This window comes from Labeo rohita, chromosome 7 (genome assembly GCF_022985175.1).
Source record: "Labeo rohita strain BAU-BD-2019 chromosome 7, IGBB_LRoh.1.0, whole genome shotgun sequence".
In the NCBI taxonomy this organism is placed as follows: domain Eukaryota; kingdom Metazoa; phylum Chordata; class Actinopteri; order Cypriniformes; family Cyprinidae; genus Labeo; species Labeo rohita.
The window spans coordinates 24,022,489-24,045,548 of NC_066875.1; the positions used below are offsets into that span (position 1 = coordinate 24,022,489).

The following is a 23,060-nucleotide window of genomic DNA, read 5'->3' on the forward strand; positions in this document are numbered from 1 at the left end:
GTACAAATTCACTAGTTACAGTCCTGAATGAGCTCTATCCCCAGACCTTTAGTCCCACCCTCCCCTTTAGCAAAAAAAAACAAAACAAAACAAAAAAAAAAAATTCCTCCCCAACAAGAAACCAAGACAACAAAACAATAAGAGATCAAACTCTTCGCTTTGAAAAAGTAAAAATGTAGTGAATCCCATTATCCCACTGGTTACAGAAAACCAACTTCTTTTTTCTCAAACTACAGTTTTTAAAAAATACAATGATGAGCAATCCCAAACTGTTATTAACCAAAACTGAATTTCAGTCGATGAGAGCAACACAAAAGCTAAGATTAGTAAATTAAAAAAAACCAAAACAAAAAAAAAAAGTTTCATATGTTTGACAGGTTTATCAGGACACAGTGTTGATGGCAGCTAGGGTGGTGAACAACTGATTTGAGAACAATGAAATAGAACTGTTTATTTGAAGGAATAATAAAAGTCTATCATATTAGTCCTCACACAGGATTGACAGTAAAATTGCAAAATTGCAATAAGCCAATATACAAACACAGGGATCAGTCAGTCAAGACCCTGGTAGATTCATCCATACCCTTCAGACTTTAGTTTGGTCTTGGGGCAGAAAGGCTCAGATTCAACTCTGATTTTTGCTTCTTTTTTATACATTATTCACACAATGAGCTTTTAATGGCTTTCAAACTATTTAAAATGTAGATTAGAAAACATCTACTACCTTCACACACCTGTCAGAATAAGAGAAAGAAACCATATGAGCAAGATTTATAAATGTTAACCAAATGAGACCAAATGTTCTCAGATGATTTGACTTTTTCCTCCCACTCCCAAAATGGTACCATACGTTTAAGGAGAGGTAAAGTGAGGTCTGGCGAATGACGGGTTGCCAAAGAGTGAAATTCTCCACTCTGGTCACTCTGTGTAGTGAAGGGAATGACTCAATGTATAATGGCCCAGAACAAGAAGCGGAAAATAAAAATGGAGAATGTGTTTTAGTGAACAAAAATCTTGTGAAACCATTATCCACTTCATTTTACTCTCCTAGTCCGGTAAAGGAAGACTAGAGATCAATTAAAAGGTTTAGAACGACGCTACTCAATATAGTAGGTCAGTCTTTATGATATGGCATGATTTACAACAGATCTTTAAATAAGGTCAGATGCAACCTTTCAAAAATATTACATTCATTTGCATCACCTTACAAAAGAAACTCTGTTTCAAAACCGATATGGATATAAAATGGAAATAAAGCTTTCCGCCAAGGCCTCATTTTCAAATTTAAAATGTTGCGTGCAAGAAAATGTATCCCAAACCCAAAACTCAAAATTCGTCACAAAAGCACAAGTAATCAGCTTATACATATGTCAAAAAGCCTCAATTTGTTCCTCTATCGTATTGGAATCCCATAGATTAAAAACAGTATATTACATTAATAAATTACATTTAAAAGGAATAAAAACTTTTCTGATCGTGAATTAAAGCAACAAAAGTGAAAGTCGGGCTTATCATGGGGCAGTGAAGGTAGCAGTATGTTGTCTGCAAACTGAATCTCCCAAAACATGACCACGGTTACGTTTAAATAGCTCCTCTTCTGCCTTTCCCACATTTTCTAGAGTGTGTTTACAAAGAAACCCAGAGCCTCTCTTAAAATAACTTCTAAAATGCTGACAGACAGAAAAACTGGGTAAAATGGGTCAATCAATCAGCCACCCTCTCTGGACCTCTCATGGTAAAATCTGAGCAATCCTTTTCAACTGAAAAGGCAAGACTAGCGTTTGGGAGACCCCAAACCTGCCTCCCAACCTGTGTTGTCTGCACTGAAATAAGAGTGGTTTAATATCTGTGTACAATGTGTATTTCAGAGCATTCTATGCCGTGCGTGGCATCTCTTAGCATTAGATGATCACTATGTGTGTTTTATCTTCACAGTTCAGATGCATTAGTGTGTAAGTGTACGGTTATGTGGGCACAGGAGCCTCCAGGCTGCGGCGGCCCTGTCGTAGTTTGCGCTTGTTACTGTAGAGAGCCATCTCCTCTAGAGCAGATGTGGTGGCCACAGGAACTTCTGGATCTACAACAGACACTGCAAGGAGAGAGACAACAAATATATTAAATATTGCACTGTGAAAAGAGCTCCCGTAGTCATGACGCTGCACATGTAAAGCGCCCGTTCATCCACTGAAAATAAATTTGCAGTCTCCTAACTGAGAGTGCCCTGCTTTTATATATGCATCTGTAGCATCCCCTTGTTTCTAAATGCATGTCGATTTCAGTTTAAAACCCACAAACTCCGGCAAAGCAGTGATTCAGGAGAGCCATTCGATGCGTAAGCTGAAAGGCAGAGCTGCACACCATGCAGAAAAAAACCTTGCAGAGCAATGATCAAATTTGGGCACCATTCAAGAACACTGTTATTGAGATTAGAAGCAGACAGATAAAAATGTATGTACAGTTGAAGTCAAAAGTTTACATACTCCTTGCAAATTCTGCAAAACGGTTATTATTTTGCCAAAATGAGAGGGATTATACAAAATGCATGTTATTTATTTAGTACTAAACTGAGAAAGATATGTCACATAAAAGACATTTACATATAGTCCACAGGAGAAAACAATAGCTGAATTTATAAAGTGACCCTGTTCAAAAGTTTACATACACTTGATTCTTAATACTGTGTTGTTACATGAATGATCCACAGCTGTGTTTTTTGTTTAGTGATAGTTGTTCATGAATCCCTTGTTTGTAATACAGTTAAACTGTCTGCTGTTCTTCATAAAAATCCTTCAGGTCACACAAATTCTCTGGTTTTTCAGCATTTTTGTGTATTTGAACCCTTTCCAATAATGACACACTGAGGACAACTGAGAGACTCATATGTGACTATTACAAAAGGTTCAAACACTCACTGATGCTCCAGAAGGAAAAACGATGCAAGAGTGAGGTTTTTTTTTTTTTTTTCCCCATTTAGTACTGCCCTTCAGAAGCTATAGAAGATACTTGCATGCTTCCCAGAGAAGAAAATAAGTTAGATTTAGCCTGATCATTAAATTCAAAAAATTTTCACCCCCGGCTCTTAATGCATTGTGTTTCTTTCTGGAGCATCAGTGAGTGTTTGAACCTTCTGTAATAGTTGCATATGTGTCCCTCAGTTGTCCTCAGTGTGAAAAGATGGATCTCAAAAATCACTGTCATTGTTAGAAAGGGTTAAAATACACAAAAATGCTAAAACCCTCCCAAAGAATTTAGTATTTATAATTACAGACCATTCAGGTAACAACACAGAGTGTTAAGAATCAAGCGTTTGTAAACTTTTAAACAGGGTTATTTTTATAAATTCAGCTATTATTTTCTCTTGTGAACTATATGTAAACATATTTCGTGTGAAATATCTTATTAAGGTCAATGCTAAATTAAAAATGGCATGTATTTTGTATGACCCCTCTTATTTTGGTAAAATAATTAACATTGTGCAGATTCTGCAAGGTGTATGTAAACTTTTGACTTCATTTGTATATGCACTGTACAGCAGTGCCTTCTGGATTATGAGATCAGTCCCTATGTTGATAAAAGTTGCAGTGACAGATCTCCTGTTAGACATACAAACAATAGGTTCACCAATTTTTCAAAATATAATAAAACATGCAAGCTGCAAAAATGACATGTTAGTATTTTTACTGCCAATGCAGCAGAGAGACAGCGTTTTTGAACTTTGAAAATTGCACGATTATGCACAATAGGGATGCACAATATATTGGTATCACATCAGTTATTGGCTAATATTAAATATTTTGAAAGAAACTGATCTTATTACACATTTCTTTAGAATACTTGATTCTGATTTGTCAGTCTTGGCACTGCAAAGTCTAATATCTACTAATACTTATTTATTGATAATGACCATCGCTATTAGCAACACTGTTGCCAGCATTGCTATTGCTCTTTTGTACACTATAAAGGATTAATATATATATTTCTAACATTTAAGATGAGTATTTATTGTCCACATTATTTAGCCATCTAGTATGTTGTATCCCTCAAAGGGATAGTTCACCCAAAAATAAAAATTCTGTCATTAATTACTTGCTCTCATGTCGTTCCAAACCCATAAGACCTTTGTTTATCTTCAGAACACAAATTAAAAAATTTGATGAAATCTGAGAGCTTTTCTGACCCTGCATAGACAGCAACACAACTGAAACATTCAAAGTCCAGAAAGGTAGTAAGGACATTGATAAAACCAACCTGATCTCATGACGAAAACGTAACTGTGGGAACTTTTTTGCAAGATGTGAAATACATATTGCACATTTGATGTGAAATGTCCACTGAGTGGCGCTAAAATAGTGTTCATTTTTTTTTCATGGAATAGATAGAACGAACATATTTTTTTATGTTTTAAGTTTTATGTGATGTTGGTTTTGTCATCGTGCTATAACTGCAATGCTCTGTGAAGTTTTAAAATAATGTACCATATGCACGTAAAAAAAAACACAATCGTGTGCTGTTTCAGCTGGTTTTCGATCTTTCATTTTTCAGCTCTTTCACCGTGAGAGATGTTTTTCACGGGATTCATACCCAAGGATTCCGCATCCTAAGTCAATATCCGTTCTGGCTGAGCTACTGAGCAAGCTTGTTACGTCTGGCAAGTGAAACATATGGAGCTGTAATCATAACTGCATACAAAAATGATTACAAGTGCTTGCTGTTTTACCACCTCTAGTGTTCTGCAGTGATATGTATTTATAGGTACGTATTCTTCGCATCTTGCAAAAAAGCTCCCAAAGGTATTTATATGAGATTAGCTAGGCTAAAACAATTTCTCCTCTTCAATGTCAGTCTTGAAAGTGTCAAAGACTGACATGGAAGATAAGAAACTGTTATTTTTGTTTTCTTTGGACACAAATTATTCTCATAGCTTCATAAATTTCCGGCTGATCACTGATGTCAAATGGACTACTTTACCGACGTCCTTACTACCTTTCTGGGTCTTGAACGTGTCAGTTGCTTTGCTATCCATGGAGGGTCAGAAAGCTCTTGGTTTTCATCAAAAATATCTTAATTTGTGTTCCAAAGATGAACGAAGGTTTTATGGGTTTGGAGCGACATGAGGGTGAGTAACTAATGACAGAATTTTTCATTTTACTTAAAGGCAATCATTAAAACAAATAATTTAACACTGTTAAATGTATTCTTCAGCACTCAAACAACTGATATTTCAATTTCATAATGTAAATTTACATTTAAAATGATTTTAGTTTAAGTTTTTTCTTTTCATTTATTCAGACAGAATAGTATAGAATACAATAAAGTAATTAGCAGCTTACAATTATCCTACAGAATTTTATTATCAGTGCATCCCTAGTTAATCTATTGTGTAGGCCAAATGTGGTTAAATCTTCATCCATTACAACCCTTATGGTGCTTTTATGGCAAACTGCAGCATGTGGCATCACATTCAGAGCGCTAGAATTGACATGCAGTTCATATCATAATGTGTTGCAGGTAAAATGGTTTGTCAGCCGTTAGCAATCACGCCTATTTTGAAAAATTGGTAGAACTCTTAATCAAATAACCTTGATTCTCTAAAAACAAGTTGAAGAATGAAAGCACAGAGAAACCCACTGCTCATTTGAACCTGTAGATTATAAGTTTTGGCCCATAAAACAAGTGCAGTACAGCAGGCTTCTTATCCAAAACCAATGCATATGCACACACACAAACACACAGATCTCCTACCAAAATTAGAAGAGCACTTATCCAAGGAAGTCGCCTGTGTCAAGAGGACAATAACTGTGAGCCAAGTACTAGTGAACACAGCACATAAAGATGACACGCACGACCGACACGACGAGGACCTTACCTGGGTTACTGGAGGCATCATCCATGAAGCGCACGTCATCACCTGCACCAGGAGACTGCAAGAGAGAGACAGAGCGTAAGAGGAGGAAACAGAGTTCAGTAAGAATTCAACAACTCATCCGTCTCTTTCCACCAGAATAGACAATTGAAAGAGTGAAACCCTTAGGTGTCCCCCAAGAACAGCTTGTTTTGGCAGAATTGCAGAAATGCTAGGTGTAAATAATTTCTCATTTAATCTAAAAGTCAAATGTAGGTGACAAGATTAGGCGTTTTGAATGGCACAGAGGTTGTTGATATCTGAACCATAAAGCTGTTCAGGGAGACGCCGCTTTACCTTCACCTCATCAGAAAGCACTTGCTTCTGCTTCAAAACTAAGTTTAAATAACCCAAAGAGACTCACACCACTGCTGAGGGCAATCTAGATTAAAATGCCTCAGATTCCTGTTTCAGGTCCATAACCACTGTAAAATCCTTATGTTCCTCCGTTAAACAGCCAGGGAAGCGTCGCCATAGGATTGGCATAATAATGCTGATAGTGCCCCAGTAAAAACCCACAACAAAACCTTTTCCATCTTATCACCTGATAATTTTAAGAACTGGAAGAAAATGTGTAACATACCATCCTCTGCTTTTCACAAACTTCACACAACAGTTCTTACAAACACAACACAGGCATGCTGTACAAACCTTCACCCCCACCAAAAACATATTGCCAACAAGTTCTTCATTTTTTTTTCTTTTTCGAAGGCTCAAAAATCCCTAGGAAAAACCCTGAAAGCTTTAAATAATCCAAGTCAGGGTGAAGGTGCTTCTTCACACATTAAGTCACAGAACACAACAAACACTCACAACACACGGTCAAATCATGGCAGTCTCAAAAGGCCACCAAATGACAAGGATTCACCTGGCTACTTTGCTTTGCTTGAATACAGTGTGCAGTAAATTAAGATTGACTAGCAGGCATTTTGAATGACCTGCCTCTATAATAATGCAACAAATCAAAACTGTCTAGGTTTTTAAGCCGAACTTCAAATACCGTTCAGAAGTCTGGGGTCAGTAAGTTTTTTTGAAAACTACACTGTGAAATAGTACTACAATTTAAAAAGCCTGCTTTCTATTTTAATATCTTTTAAAATGTAATTTATTCCTGTGATGATAAACCTGAATTTTCAGCATCATTACTCCAGTCTTCCATGTCACATGATCCTTCAGAAATCATTCTAATATGCAGATTTGCTGCTCAATAAACATTTCAAATTAAATTGATGACCACTGATGAAATTGATAAAAGATGAACAGAAAGTAAAAAAGAACAGTATTTATTTGAAATAGAATGTAAAAGCCTTAAGGCCTATTCACACCAAGAACGATAACTATATTAGTGTCCATACCAGCGGACAATATCGTCTGTTTATTCTAAGCACATGCACATCTGCTGCTTTAAATTTAAGCTAATGACAGCAGGATTGACTCTGATTGATTCGTTCATCAGCTGGGAAAAAATCATTCTGAAAGTAATTCCAACAACAGTTTCTCTGTGCCTTTATCGTTATAGCTGCGGTGTGGACTATTCTTCAATACTAAGAATGATTTTTAGAACTATATTTTTTATTGTTATCTTTATAGTTGTCGTCTTGGTGTGAACAGTCAAAATGTTAAAAAGTTGAAATGTTTTGGCTGTGCATCTGAATAAAATTAAAAAAAAAATCTATATTAAAAATGTAAAAATATAAAAACACTTTACAGTAAGGTTCCATTAGTTAATGTATCAAAGAACACAAACAAACAATGAACAATAGATTTATTACAGCATTTATTCATTTTTGTTAATGTTAATGAAAATAGTTGTTCATTGTTAGTTCATGTTAGTTCAGTGTATTAACACTTGTGATTTTAATAATGCATTAGTAAATGCTGAAATTAACACTAAGCTTAATAAATGCTGTAGAAGTATTGTTCATTAGTTCATGCTAACTAATGCAAGTTAACTAATTAACTAATGAACCTTATTGTAAAGAGTTAAAAACCCTTATAAGAGACAATACAAACTCTTGATATTACTATAGTTATCTGGCACTCTTGATACAGGCTTTATTCAAGGCTGCCATGAGTTAGAGAAGAGGACTGACTTCTGTTGCCTGATCACACAGACATTATTAGACCCATTTCTGTCTGAACAGGACAATGTGAGAGTCACAGCTGTTAGTGAATATCAACCCCATACGCAACTTGGTCAGTGTAACCTAAAGGCACACTATTCCATCGTGAAGTGTTAGTTTACCCAAAAATGAAAATTAGCCCATTATTTACTCACTCTCAAGCTATCCTAGGTGTATATGCCTTCCTTCTTTCAGACGAATCCAATAGGAGTTATATGCATCCATCCATAATAATAAAGGCCTCCTGTAGTGAATCTATGCATTTTTTGTAAGAAAAATATGCATATTTACAACGTAATAATCACTTTAATCTAGCTTGCGCTCACTGCTTTATATGGAATCAGCTCTGGGCGGATGGCATATGACATTGGCGTTGTGCCGCTCAGAAGTGACGAATGCGGATATGCAAGTGGAGTGATCAAAACAAAACGACATTCATGAATTTGAAATACAAAATGAGGATTTGTAAAGAAGAATGTTGGAGGATTTCAACAAAAGGCAAGAGAAGACTGGTTTTCCTTCACTGAAGTAAGGAAATTTTGCTTCCTTTGCTTCTGTAAACAAACGTTGATTTTCATGAGACTCATAGGCGCATGTATGCGGAAAGCCAACGTCTTACGTCATCCGCTTAGAGCTGTTTCTCTGTACAACAGTGAGCGCAAGCTAGATTAAAGTGATTATTACATTTTGAATATGGACATTTTTCTTTACAAAAACGCATCGATTCACTACAGGAGGCCTTTATTTACCCCCCAGAGCTGTGTGAGGCCCTTTTTATTATGGATGGATGCACTTTATTGGATTTGTTTTGGCCTGTTGAAGAGAAACACTCGCCTATTGCCATTATAAAGCTTGAAAGAGCCAGAGCATTTTCAGTATAACTCCAATTGGATTTTTCTGAAAGATGGCTTGAGGGTGAGTAAATAATGGGCTGATTTTCATTTTTGGGTGAACTAACCATTTAACTTATCAGGTAAATAATCCCACTACACCGATTGCTGGTCATTGAAATCTTCCAGATTAAGCAAATTTGATATGTTAAAAAAAATTAACTGCTTTAGCTGAATCATCACACCAAAATTTTCATTCTTTCCTACTTTTGAGAGTTTCACAATCCAATTTAGAATTGTGTCAGTCTCACAGATTTGGTGGTCTTTTGTTCTGTTATCAGAGGAAGAGTATTGGAACATTAACAATCATTAAAATGACTTCACCCCACATGCCCAGATTCCCTTCATACAAAGATCCAGAAACACAACCACAAAACACCAAGACCAAGAAACACAACGTTCCTTTGTTCCCATGACCCCCTGCATCCCCAGTAGAACTGTCTCTCCCAGTGACACCACATGGAACAGCCACATTCAGCTTTTTGACTCAATTTGATACTCATAAAAATGGCCTTCAGACATGCTGTAGGAATCAGACTAGTTTGCTGAATGTGTGTTATGCGATGTAAGTGCATGAGGCTGTACAAAGAGTGGAGGGAGGGAGAGGACAATGCAAAGATGTTTTCTTCTTGAGTGTTTTAGCGCATTAGTATGTTATCCAATGTTTTGGATCAACGCAAAGCCCACGGATCAAACTGTACACCCCACCTCTACGCTACATCCGCATACCCAGAAGAGAAGCACATGGTATTGATGACGTAAGTAGATTAAGAACAGGATGTGTGTTAAGCTGTGGAAATGATCCTCAGATCTGAAAACTAAACCCAAATCGCTGACAACTAAGATCCAGAATAATGCTTAAAGCTGCAGTAACACGAATGACCATGCTGCTCACGCTGACAAGTACAGGGCCCTAATAGTTATCAGAAGGGCCAGGGAGAGAAGGAGCAGGGGAGCAGGGAAAGCCAGGAGGACAGGAGTGGCTCAAAGGGTTCAGGCAGGCTGGACTCCTCGACGCTTTGCATGCAGGCAATACCTGAATGTCGTAAACGGGTTTGGAAGAAGGAATGGCAGCAAATTGTCGGTAGTCAAACTTCTTTTCTGACAGGGACTAAAAGGACAGCAAACAGGCATAAGCAGTGGAGAGATGGAGAGAGAAAGGAGGAGGAAAGAAAATCAATATTGCAATAAAGAGATGGCAGGATGGATGGAGGGAAGGACAGAGGGTGAGAAGCAGAGACGTGTGAAAAAAAACAGGAAAAGGAGAAAGGACAACAAAGAAAAGAGATAAAGGAAAAGTTCATGGATGTTGCTCTACTTGCTATGGATATGATTGTTAGAGTAAAGAATGACTTTATCATCGAAAGAAAAAAAAAAAAAAAAAGTGGATTAGTCTCCCAAAACAACATTACCGGTGACTGAAAAACGAAAAAAGCAATTGTCTCATACCAGTCTGCCTGGTGAAGTCACTGCCCGTGGACTGATATCTGTTCAGGAAACAATGAAGAAAATTTAACATAACTGACTCTTAATGACATACAACACAGTATGAAAATAGTCTGGCATTCACCTTCCATTGGTGTTGGAGACGGTGTGGGCGCAGGGGACGGCGACTCTGACAGCTGATCCAACGTTCCACGCTTCTTCCCCTCTTTAGACTTGGCAATAACCATCTGGGCCTTCAAAGCATCCTGCTCTAGAGACTTCATCCTGGAAAGACAGTGAGAGACAGTGAGATACAGTGAGACACGGCAAGCGAAAGAAGAATTGCATACGGTGCGTGGAGAGAGACAGGATGACAGATGAAAGGTAAGCAGAGGTGCTGTGCACACTGATTGGTTAATACAAGAGAACGAGGTAATTTGATGGAGGCTGTTCAAAAATGTGCAAAAGTTATGAGAGAATCACACAAACTAGAGATGCACCGATCAGCTTTCATGCTGTAAAACAACCATGAAAGGTCAAGGGGGGAGAATACTATATATAGGCACTATAGGACGACTTCGGTATCAACCACATATGCGCCATTAAATGGATAATTCACCCTAAAATTCAGTACTGAATTTGCACTGGGGTATTATGCCACATGACCTTCTTTCTTTTTCAGACCACAAAACATGTACTTGTCTAAATAATGCCAGTGATTAGTGACCAGCTTCAACAAAAACCATGCAAAACTATCTCAGAATGATCTTATACATCTCATGACGTTTTTTCCAGGACATACAATTGGGTTTTGTAAAAAGACAAACCAAAATGTAATTTATTACTTAGTAAAAACCTAACTTTGGCCATTGGTTTGATGCAGATGACGGGAGGTTTATAAGGCTGTTAATGCAAGGTGAGTAGGTGAGTAAATAAGCATTCATTTAAAGGGATAGTTCACCCAAAAAAGAAAATACTGTCATTACTTATTTACCTTAATGTCTTTCCAAACCCGTAAAACCTTTGTTCATATTCAGAACACAAATTAAGGTATTTCTGATGAAAACCAAGAGCTTTCTGACCCTGCATAGACACCAACACAACTGAAACATTCAAGGTCCATAGAGGTAGTAAGGACATCGTTAAAATAGTTCATGTCATGTCAGTGGTTCAACCTTAATTTTATGAAGCTACGAGAATATTTTTTGTGTGCAAACAATTTCTTATGTTCCCTGTCTTTGAAACATGTTCACAAGAGTATCACGAGTGTCATAGACTGACATGGAAGAGAAGAAACTGATGAATAAAGTTATTTTGATTTTTTTTGTGCTCAGAGTATTCATGTAGCTTCATAACATATGGTTGAACCACTGATGTCACATGGACTACTTTATCGATGTTTCTGGGCCTTAAACATGTCTATGATCTCTCGGATTTCATCAAAAATATCTTTATTTGTGTTCTGAAGATGAATAAAGGACGTACGGGCTTGGAAAGACATGAGGGTGAGTAATTATTGACAGAATTTACATTTTTGGGTAAACTAACCCTTTAAGCCATGAACAATAGCTCTGCCAAACTTTGTTAGATTAGAGCTAGTCTCAGTATGGTGCACTCAAGTCCATTCACAGACTCATACTGCCCATGACACAAGCATTCCAAAATTCCAAACTTTAATGTTAAACTAGTGTGTTGTTACTGTGGTATCATTTCAGATTGATTTAGCCAAACCTAAATATCACCTACAAAAAAAAAAGTGCGATTGGTCATTTTTACCATGCAATGTGAACCAAACAATCTCTCACACTTTTAAACTCAGTGAATATTCCTTTACTGAACTCTGCCTTCGTATAGAATCAATATTAGTGTTTTTAAAGGGATAGTTCGCCCAAAAATGAAAATTACTCCATGATTTACTCTTCCTCAAGCCAACCGAGGTGTATGTGACTTTCTTCTTTCAGATAAATATAATTAGAATTATATTATTTTTCCTGACTCTTCCAAGCTTTATAATGGCAGTGAATGGGTGTTGAGAATATTAAGTCCAATAAAGTGCGTCCATCCATCATAAAAAGCACTCCACACGACTTTTACATGGATTATATTTTATAAAGTTGTAAATATGGATATTTTTCTTACACAAACACATTGTTTCATTTCTGAAGGCCTCTATAAACCCCCTGGAGCTGTATGGAGTACTTTTTATGATTGTTGGATGCACTTTATTGGACTTCAAAATCTCAACACCCATTCACTGCCATTATAAAGCTTGGGAGAGCCAGGACATTTTTTAATATAAATTCGACTGTATTCATCTAAAAGAATATTTGGTCATATACACCTGGGATAGTTTGAGGGTGAGTAAATCATGGAGTAATTTTCATTTTTGGGTGAACTATCCCTTTAATGAAGGTCTTGGTATAGACTATAACTAGTATCAGTGCACCTCTAATAAAAACAACTGAAAGCAACTTGAATAACGGCAAAGAAAAACACTTGTTATTAGGACAATACAAGAACTTTACTGGTACACAGATGGGAGGCAAAAGTGAGTGAGCAGAGAGAAAGAGGGAGTGTGCTACCAAACTAAATAATAAATAAAATAGCACACGTGCAGAAGCAGTAGTGGGTTCTTGTGGGACACAGTCATTGTTCAGAAAACGCCACTACAAAACATTTCACCCTTTACACACTATGCACTATAAAATGTCCACAAGCACCCCAAGCGGTGTCAAGCATCACAGCTAAGCCCCCATGATGCTTTCTGGCTGTTAAGGGCAGACCTGGGCTGACAGGAAGAGGAGGAGCAGGAAGTGGGAGGGGCTGCAGCGCTGCCTAGAGATGCCCTCACACGGGACTGGTAGAGTCGCTTAGCCAGGTCTTGCTCATACTGCTTTACGTCCTCCTCTAGACCGTAAGGCCTTGGGAGCAGCAAGTAAAAAAGTAGAGAGGACAGAAGATGGTAACACACAAAAAAAGGAAAGAGAGGAAAGAGACTACAGATGAAAGAAAACACTCTGAAACGGACAGTAAAGATTAAGAAGGGAAGGTCTACATTGAAACTCTGGGCCTTCAAAGACAAATGCACACAATATATCTATTTCATGGATTCACATATTGAAAAAATGTGAAAATGTCTTTGAAAGCCCTGTTCATCAAGGGGGAGACAAGAGAAACGGGGAAAGCGTTTACTTAGAGCCTGGAGAAAAAGATGAGATTAAAGTAGCACAAGCGGAGAGCTCTTTAGAGGTCAGCGTTACAGAGAAAAGGATGGGACTGGAGAGAGAAACGTTCCTAATGTGACATATTTCACGTAACACATCATTCTCTCTGGCTGTCATACCTGGCTGCTCTCCACATGGCCCTCTTCTCTGCCTCCAGGGCTCGTTTTTCAGCAGGCGACAGCTCCTTGTCCATGGCGACAGCAAGCTCCGGGCTCTGCATGCGTAATCGGTCTTGATGCCTGCGTTCTGCTTTGGCCGTTCGAATGGGAGCCGCAGATTCACCGGGATAAACTGGGATCAAACTGTTAAGACAAACACTGGGTCAAACAATTCAAATATCCCAAAAAACACACAAATGTGCAGCTCTAGGTTTTAGCATTTCTCACCCCGTCATGGAGTTGGGTCTCTGCTCCAGTCTGAAGCTGTCTTCCATTGAATTTCGCTGAGAGTCTCCTTTACCGTCCACGGAGGAAGGGCTAGATTAATAAAAGATAAAGACTTTTGACTATTTTATTATTGTTTAATGTTTTTATGCACCTTTCAAATTTATGCAGCCTGTAAGATTTTAAAATAAGTGAATACATTTATTTTTTCAGCAAGGACAAATTAAATTGATCAAAAATGACTTTTTTTTTTTTTTTATAACGTTAAAAAAAGAATTATATTTTAAATAAATGTTGTTCTTTTGAACCTTCTATTCATTACAGAATCCTGAAAAAGGTGCAGCACATTTTCCACAAAATATTAAGCAGCACAACTGTTTTCCAAATTGATGATAAGAACTGTTTCGTAGTAATGGCTGCTGAAAATTCAGCTGTCAGAAAAAAATGTGCAATTAAAAACAATTAAAACAGTTTTAAAACTGGGGGGCAAAACACCTTTCTTGCTATGAATGCAAAAATACAGAAAATACCAATAATACCAATCCATTTTTATTATGACATTTATGACATTTATTTTAATTTAAAAGGAAAATTCTGGTAATTGGACAATTATAAGATGTAAAAAAAAAAAAGCATAATTTACAGTCAAAAACTGTAAACTGATATTCCCAGAACTCCCTGCATAATACTCCACATTTGAAAGTTATATATATTTGTGTTTTATGTTACATCTACTGTTGTTTAATGAATGTTTATTGAATTATTTATTTCTCATGTGTTACCATAATTGTTTTTTTGTGTTTGCGTGAATAACTATTCTGAATAAAGCACCTTTTGTATATTGGTATGTCCTTCAGCTTGTGATGAACTTTGATTCTTAACGTGGCTTTTTCTTAAGATTGTTGGATTTACTGATTTACATTCAAAATTTCTTGTAAAAACAAAAAACTGTAAACACATTTACAGAACAAACTGTACATTTTACAGGATAAAACTGTACTTGTAATAAGAACATATGCCTGTAACCCGTACAGTTTGTTCTGTAAACGTGTTTACAGTTTTTTTTTTTTTTTTATGTAAATGTTTTATTAATAAAACGTGACCCTGGACCACAAAACCAGTCCTAAGTAGCACGGGTATATTTGTAGCAATAGCCAACAATACAATTTATGGGTTAAAATTATCGATTTTTCTTTTATTCCAAAAATCATTAGGATGTTAAGCAAAGATCATGTTCCATGAAATTTCCTACTGTAAATATCAAAACTTAATTTTTGATTAGTAATTAATTTTTTTGGCACACTCAGATTCCAGATTTTCAAATAGTTGCATCTCGGCCAAATATTGTGCTATCCTAACAAACCATACAGCTTATTTATTCAGCTTTCAGATGATCTCAGTTTCAAAAAATGGACTCTTATGACCAGTTTTGTGGTCCAGGGTCACAAATATATCAAAATAGAAGTTAGATAGAAAACAACTTTACAACTAATTGAGCATGTAGCTCACCCTGAGCTGTCACAGTGGCTAGGAGGTGTGGCGCTATAGCTGGGAGGTGTGGCACACTGCCTCGGAGATGGAGAACTGTGGCTTCCCAAGCTCTCGACCTTGTACTCCACACCATCAAGGATAACCTTTCCGTGAGCCTTCATATCTGCCACCTGCTTGGCCAGATCTTCCTCCTCGTCATCCTCATCTTCATCCAGCATATACTCTCGTGCCCTCTGCTCCAATCGCTTTGCTAAGGAACATCATTAACAAACTATTTAGCATGACTCAACAATGAACTCAACTTACTGTAGCTTAATATCAACATCAAACAGACACAAACCTTCTTCCTCTTTCATTTTCTTCAAGTCATCTTCTCCCACAAGTGAGATGCGAGGTTTGGGTTTGTCTGGTGTCTGCTGCTTCACATCAATCTCAAAATATTTCTGCCTGTCTCTGAAGGAGCGCTGCTCTGGGCTATCTCTGCCAACAGAGGTGGGGGTCTGGGAGAAAGGAAGAATTCAGATTTCAGATCAATTGTAAAGAACACTATACAAACAATCAAATTTGACATACATCTGACATGCAAGAACAGGTCCTGTTAATTCTGAAAGTCAGACAATCGTTAGCACAAAAAAATAAGCACAAAGATACCAAATCTTTGCCGATCCGCCACCATGATGTAGTGTTTGCACAATGTGCTGCTATTGCAAAAAGACTCAAATTACTGCGCTCCTGAAGCTTCTTCTCACCAACAATAATTGCTTAGATTCAGAACACCGATTGATCACGTTCCCTTATTTTACCAAAATGCATGCTGCCAGATGATCGGGCCTCCTGACATTGCAGACATACAACTTTTATAAAGCGTTTCTTTGTTGCACATCAAAGCGACACATACACCAGCACCACCACCACTCAAGTTTAAATGAATCCAAAGTGTTAGAGTGGTTCTGTTGGAGATCAGCTGGGTACCTTCGACTCCACTGAGGGGCGAGACAGGCGTGGCACGGCCGCCATGTTTCTGTACTCACGGCGGTCAGATAAGAGGGAGGGACGAGACCTGAGAGGACTACTGCCCTCACCATCAGCCTCATCCATAAACACCTCATTATTCAGCTCAGGCTGAAAGACCCATCATGTACAACATATCAACACCACACTTGCAGACAATATTAATATACTGAGTTGCGGTGAGACAGTACACACCAAATAAAGGTTATGGATTAGGCTCATACAAAAGTCAGCATCATGTAGAGAAAAGGTTGGAATACACTACACAACTTTTAAAATCTGAACTTTTAAAGGAGTAGTTGTACTTCCAGAACAAAAAATGTACAGATAATATACACTCCCAGTTGTCATCCAAGATGTTCATGCCTTTCTCTTTTTTCAGTCGTAAAGATATTATGTTTTCTGACGGAAGCATTTCAAGAACTATCTCCATATAGTGGACTTGGCGTCTGCGAGTTTCAACGTCCAAAATATAGTTTCAACGCAGCTTCAAAGTGCTCCAAGCGATCCCAGACGAAGAATAAGGGTCTTATCTAACAAAACAGTCAGTCATTTTCTAAAAAAAAAAAATTAATTAATAAAAATGTATATACTTTTTAACCTCAAATGCTCATCTTGTCTAGGTCTGCCATGTGCATGCGTACTCCGTGTAATCCAGGTCAATACCATTAGAGAACTAGAGGTCAAACACACTAGATAAGACCCTAATTCCTTGCCTGGGATCATTTAGAGCCCTTTGAAGCTGCATTGAAACTGCATTTTGGACATTTAAACTCACGCGCACCATTGAAGTCCACTATATGGAGATAGTTCCTGAAATGTTTTCCTCAAAAAAACAATTTCTTTATGACTGAAGAAAGAAAGGCATGAACATCTTAGATGACAATGGGGAGAGTACATTATCTGTAAATTTTTGTTCTGGAAGTGAACTACTCCTTTAAAACAATATGCATCAATATGTATATGTATTTAAATTTTAAAACAACATGCATCATAAACTTGTTAACTTTGAAAACCGTTATAGTGGACAAATCCCCCAAAAGCTTAAACAGTCTCAATTATCAAGTGGTTGTGGGCGGGACTATGCACCCAGGACTGTTGACAGACTGTCTCGTATTAGCATATTTCCGCCCTCAGACAGTTGTACGCTGTTCACCATTTTCTCCGCGCTCAAGCTGTAGCGACAACAATGTCTCACGAGCAATGCAGGTGTTTTGTAGTTGGATATAAAAGGGAACATGACTAATTTTCTCCCAACATCAAAGCCACTGAGGACGCAGTGAATTAATTTTGCTTTTGATGTAAATCCGCCACAAAAAAAAAAAATGGAAGGGGGGTGGAGTAAGCAGTAGCTCATTATCATTTAAAGAGCCATGCACTGAAATGGGTTGCTGTGAATGGAGCCGTTTTTGACAAGGTAAAAAGGATGTTGTTTTACACGACCACTGAGGAATTTTAGTCAAAGTATTTTGCAGATTTTTCACGAAGACCCTAAAGAATCATACCAACTTGTGGAAAATGGGCATTTGATGTCCCCTTTAAAAACTGAAGTCTGCAGCCATTGTACACTACACAATTTTCTGTGAAATCTGTAACTTCTGACTGACTTTTGGCACCTGGTATCGACTGCTCCAGACTGAAAATCGGGGCAAAAATCTGGGCGAAAAGTCGTGTAGTGTATTCCAGCCCTAAAAAACACTTTAAAATGCTACAGATTACAAATGAAGACGACATACCTCCGGTGATGGTTGCTTTGCGCTGACATTGTTCCGTGGAGAGTAAAGATCCTAGAAAAAAAGAAAAAATGATTAATAAAGACACTTTACACAAACAAGGTAGGGACACAAGACTTGAGTTGGACGAGAGGAAACACTACACGGAGCAAGGAGTCAAATATCAAATCAAGAAACATCAAACAATCAAGTGACAGATGGATGACGCACATTAGTGTCCCTGTGAGATGAACTCCTGGATTCGACACCATCGTATGAGTGACTCATGCACAACAACAGCAAATAGGAAACAAGCTCCCAAAGGAACAAACTGTCCAAGCACTGGATGACGGGGGAACCACGACATGCTCACAACCTTGAGGAGCATTTGTCCTACCTGTGGGGGTTCCAATACGGCCAGGGAGTGTGGCACAGCTGCGAAGGCCTTATATACCTGCTTGATATTGATGGGGTATTCCTCATGTGTGTCAGGGGATGGGGCACGAGGCTGTACGAGGGGTCAGGGGGGTTGAGGACGGAGGGGTGGAAGGGTAGAGAAACAGACAGAGGACAAAAAGGATGGAACAGCTAATGAGAGACAGAGCAGCAAAGGCAGAGCACAGGAGGAAAATGCAGGGCTAGACCGCATGCAGCCCGCGATCCAGATCATGTCAATGAAAGGATGGAAGGAGAGAGTTTGATAGCATGAGGGAGGTCTGTGGTTATGGTGACTGGGGAAAACGACTCGGGACGATATTTTGGTTTACACTGTTATCCTGAGATAATGTGAGTGTAAACCTTGCTGTGCAAACAATGTGGTTTATGTGATTAGGGGAAGAAAAAAATCCAAAAGAGGTGTCTTGATAGAAAACAGGCACAATGTTACTTGCAGTGAGAAGTCGATAAGTTCTTTGTTTTTTCTAAACCCGTTTTTTTGATTATGGTGTGACCATTTGTAAGGCTTAATTGGCACGATTGTAATGCATATGGAGAAAATAAAACAACAGTCGCATTCTGTTGGTCTTTAGGCATTGGTAACTGAGGATGAAAGGGGGCCTCATTAGGGTTCAGACAGTGGTGAGGGATCTTACAGTGGTCTGAGAGTTGATGGGAGAGAGGCCATGCTGGAAAGGGTTGGGACTGCTGTGGCCATCCTGACTGGCTGGGGACACAGCGGGTCGCACCCGAGAGAGAGGCTGGATGGCACCAGGTTTAGTCTAGAAAGAGAGAAAAAATATAGACATTAATGTTATTCACATAAACATTATCATGAACTTGCTCTAGTTTAATTTACAAGTTATCTGCATATTGGACACTCACTGATGAATTATCCTTGGTGTTTGCATTTGATGGGAAATGAATGTTTGACTGAAACAAAAAAGACAAGAATGAACATGATATGAAATCAAAGAAAATTTTATCACACTGAATTAGATTTTTTAAGTCAAGTAACTGCCTGAGACTTGGGTTCTTATTAAATAAAATTATCGTTCAAAAGTTTGGGGTCAGTACGATTTTTTTTTTTCTTAAAGAAATTAATACTTTTATTTAGCAAGGACGTATTAAAATGATCAAAAATTACAGTAAAGATTGTCAATTCAATTTTTTATTTGTCAAAGAATCCTTGAAAAAAAAAAAAAAAAAAAAAGTCAGTTTCCAAAAACACTATTTTCAATTAGATTTTTGACGGATCAAAGACTGGAATAATGGCTGCTGAAAATTCAGCTTTGCCATCACTGAAATAAATTATATCTGAAAATATATTGAAAGTGATGTTTCACATTATTACAGATTTGTAGCATTGGTAAGCATACGAGACAAAAAAATACAGACTCCAAACTTTTGAACAGTACTGTATATTATGTTGTATTCACTACATATGATTCACAAGGCCTTAAAGGGGTAGTTCACCCAAAAATAAAAAATTCTGTCATTAATTTCACCCCTTATGTCATTCCAAACCTGTAAGACCTTCGTTCATCTTCAAAACACAAATTAAGATATTTTTAATGAAATCCGAGAGCTTTCTGACCCTGCATAGACAGCAACGCAACTGACACGTTCAAGGCCCAGAAAGGTAGTAAGGACATAATTAAAATAGTCCATGTGATATAAGTGCTTCAACTGTAATTTTATGAAGCTACGAGAAAACAAAATAACGACTTTAACAATTTCTTCTCTTCCGTGTCAGTCTTCGTTATTTAGTCTTCATAACATTAACGTTGAACCACTGATGTCACAAACTATTTTACTGATGTTCTTACTACCTTACTGGTCCTTGAACGTGTTGTTTGTGTTGCTGTCTATGCAGGGTCAGAAAGCTCTCAGATTTCAAAAATATCGCAATTTGTGTTTTGAAGTTGAACGAAGGTCTTATAGGTTTGGAATGACATGAGTGTGAGGAATTAATGACAGAATTTTCATACTTGGGTGAACTATCCCTTTAATACACAGTGTTAATTTACCGAGCTGTAGTTACACGCTCAATTGCTTGGTTTGTTGAAAAAACTAAATAAGAGTCAAGCATTTTACTGCTGCAGAGAGCATGAAAAGCAGGACATGCTCTAAGTTACTCAGGCCTGTACACCATCCGGCTCTTAACATCTAATGCAAAGCCAAGTGCAGCTACTGCAGGCCATACAAGGGCTAGTCAGCCCACTTACATATCGAACCTCCCTTCCAAGCATCGCAGAAGATGATTTGTGGGACTGCTGAGAAATATGGAAACGTCATGACGTGGGACGGAATGTAAGCACACAGGCCATCAACCAGGCCTGACCATGCAAATCAGCTGCATATATCTGTACAGCTTTACCCATGGAAAATGTTTGAAGACAAATGGGAAAAAAAAAGTGTTGATGCTGAAAAGGGAGTGAATATGTTCTGAAATAGTACTGACCTGTGAGTTGTGTGGAGAGTGTGCAGCATCTCGGACAGGACTGTCAATCCTGTGAGGCTCAGATGGTGAAGACTGAAATACAAAGGAACAACCCATCACAACATGTCACAAGAACAGGTGAAGGAAAGAAACTGCTTTAGGTCAGTGAAGTATTTCACAAAGGAAGATGAGGCCTGCTGTCAATAAGCAAATTTGCCAAATTACAAAGTAGTGCATTAAGAATAAACGATCATGTGCAGTTTTATAAAAGCAGTTCATCTTGATTTGATAAAATTAATTATGCCTTAAGCAGTTTTTAATATGCTTACACATTGTGGTTTTTCTATTCTTACTCTTACGACGTGCTTGATGACAAATGTGTTGTATTACGTGCCACAGATCATTTGAAATCAAGCATTGGTGCTATAAAGATGCATTTTTTCAAACAGTGTCAACAAAATATCATGCTACAGAAACAGACAATGTCTTAAATGTTTGTTTAAAGACCACAGTGTTTCATATTCCTGTAAATGGTTGGTGGCGAGTGTGTATTTAAGGTGAGAGGCCTTAACCCTTCACCCTTTTTGTTCAGCACCTGTTGACTTCACATTCAAAGCATTCTCAGTCTTTCCAGGAATGTTCAAATGCCTCAAGACCATAAGGTTGAACACATTACAGGGTCGCATTTTTGTATCCGCTCCGTTTTTAGCTTTACCAATTTTCTAAATATAGGAAAAGTATATATAGGCATATGTATTTCTGTGAATGGTACAACCTAAGGTGTCTGTAAATCTAAAGCAGCTATCAGTAGAAATCTTTGGATGTCATTTGCGGTTGAAGTGGTATGCTAACTCTAAATAGCTACTGATGACACACCATGCTTGACCAGAAAACACACTCAGTCAGAAAACACACTCCCCAAGGCTGCTTGCCTTGCTGTACAACCAGGGCTGCAGCTGCCCATGCCTGCCATAACCCACAGGTGGCCCTGATAAAATGCGCTCCTCAGGAGGGCGGCCTTTGCTCTTGCGATTAGCCACAAGGAAGGGATTTTCACTAAAGCAGATTGGCTGGGAGTCCACAAGACATTCTTCTTCCTCTTCAGCTTCTTGTGAGACCCCTTGAGCTGGGAGAGGGTCCCACGTGTCGGCTTGGGGAGGTTTTGAAGCCGCTGAACTTGCGGCGGGACAGACTGGAGACGAAGGGTGGGCAATGGGTTCTACATGGTACATAGAAGCATGGACTTTCTCAAAACCCAGGGGGTCTACAGGGCCGGCCGGCACGGCAGCCTCCATTGTGAAGAATGTAGCAAAGGAGGGAGAAAACTGAGGAATGAGAGAGAGAATATGATCGACAGAGACAAAAGGGAGAAATAATGAAAGAAGGAAACAAAAACAAAGCAAAGAGCTGAGCAACTAATGATACACAAAAGGGAGAAGAAAATGACATGGCATCACATTAAAAATGAGAACACAAATGTAAAAGCAAAGAAAGGAAAAGCAGATGGGTTTAGTCTGGCAGAGTTGGAGGGAATCACAGCCATGCTAAAGTCATAATCATCTACCAGTCACGCCAATTCAGACAAGTGTGGAGCTAAATACAGCTATCCCATCATCCTGAGACATCTCACAGTAGACAGTCACTCAATCTAGAAGAACATTTGCACTGAATCTGCAGTGTGTGCGCTAATATAAACTTACATACAGAGCTCAATTCAAAAAACCTAAATGTGATTTTGTATTTTCAGGTTTCATTTTTTTTGTGCTTGTCATTTGTATTAGGTTTGCTATATATATTTTATTTAAATATTTATATTTTATTTCAGTTTAGCTTTTTATTCCAATTAGCATTTTTTTTTTTAAAAATAGTTTTAGTTAACAATAACACAACTCTTTCAGTTTTGACATGGTTACTACATTTTTTTGTAACGATAATGCTACTACTACTAATAAAAATATTATTAAAACAATATTTAAAGAATATTTGCCAGACAATTATAAATACACAACACAGTATTTCTG

The 23,060-nt window shown here is 37.9% G+C and overlaps 1 protein-coding gene across 1 annotated transcript in view; it reads right to left on the reverse strand.

Annotated features, from left to right (window-relative positions):
* Positions 1-130: 130 nt before the first annotated feature.
* The window catches only part of scrib (scribble planar cell polarity protein), an 87,758-nt gene continuing 64,828 nt past the window's right edge, over positions 131-23,060 (reverse strand). Inside the window, 17 exon segments of the mRNA XM_051114800.1 lie at positions 131-2,089; positions 5,867-5,921; positions 9,952-10,026; positions 10,365-10,402; positions 10,486-10,625; positions 13,124-13,261; positions 13,684-13,866; positions 13,951-14,040; positions 15,457-15,688; positions 15,779-15,938; positions 16,411-16,560; positions 18,186-18,236; positions 18,559-18,669; positions 19,253-19,378; positions 19,482-19,529; positions 20,825-20,872; positions 21,061-21,132. Coding sequence (XP_050970757.1) covers positions 1,965-2,089; positions 5,867-5,921; positions 9,952-10,026; positions 10,365-10,402; positions 10,486-10,625; positions 13,124-13,261; positions 13,684-13,866; positions 13,951-14,040; positions 15,457-15,688; positions 15,779-15,938; positions 16,411-16,560; positions 18,186-18,236; positions 18,559-18,669; positions 19,253-19,378; positions 19,482-19,529; positions 20,825-20,872; positions 21,061-21,132 — 1,842 coding nt within the window. The 3' untranslated portion in view covers positions 131-1,964.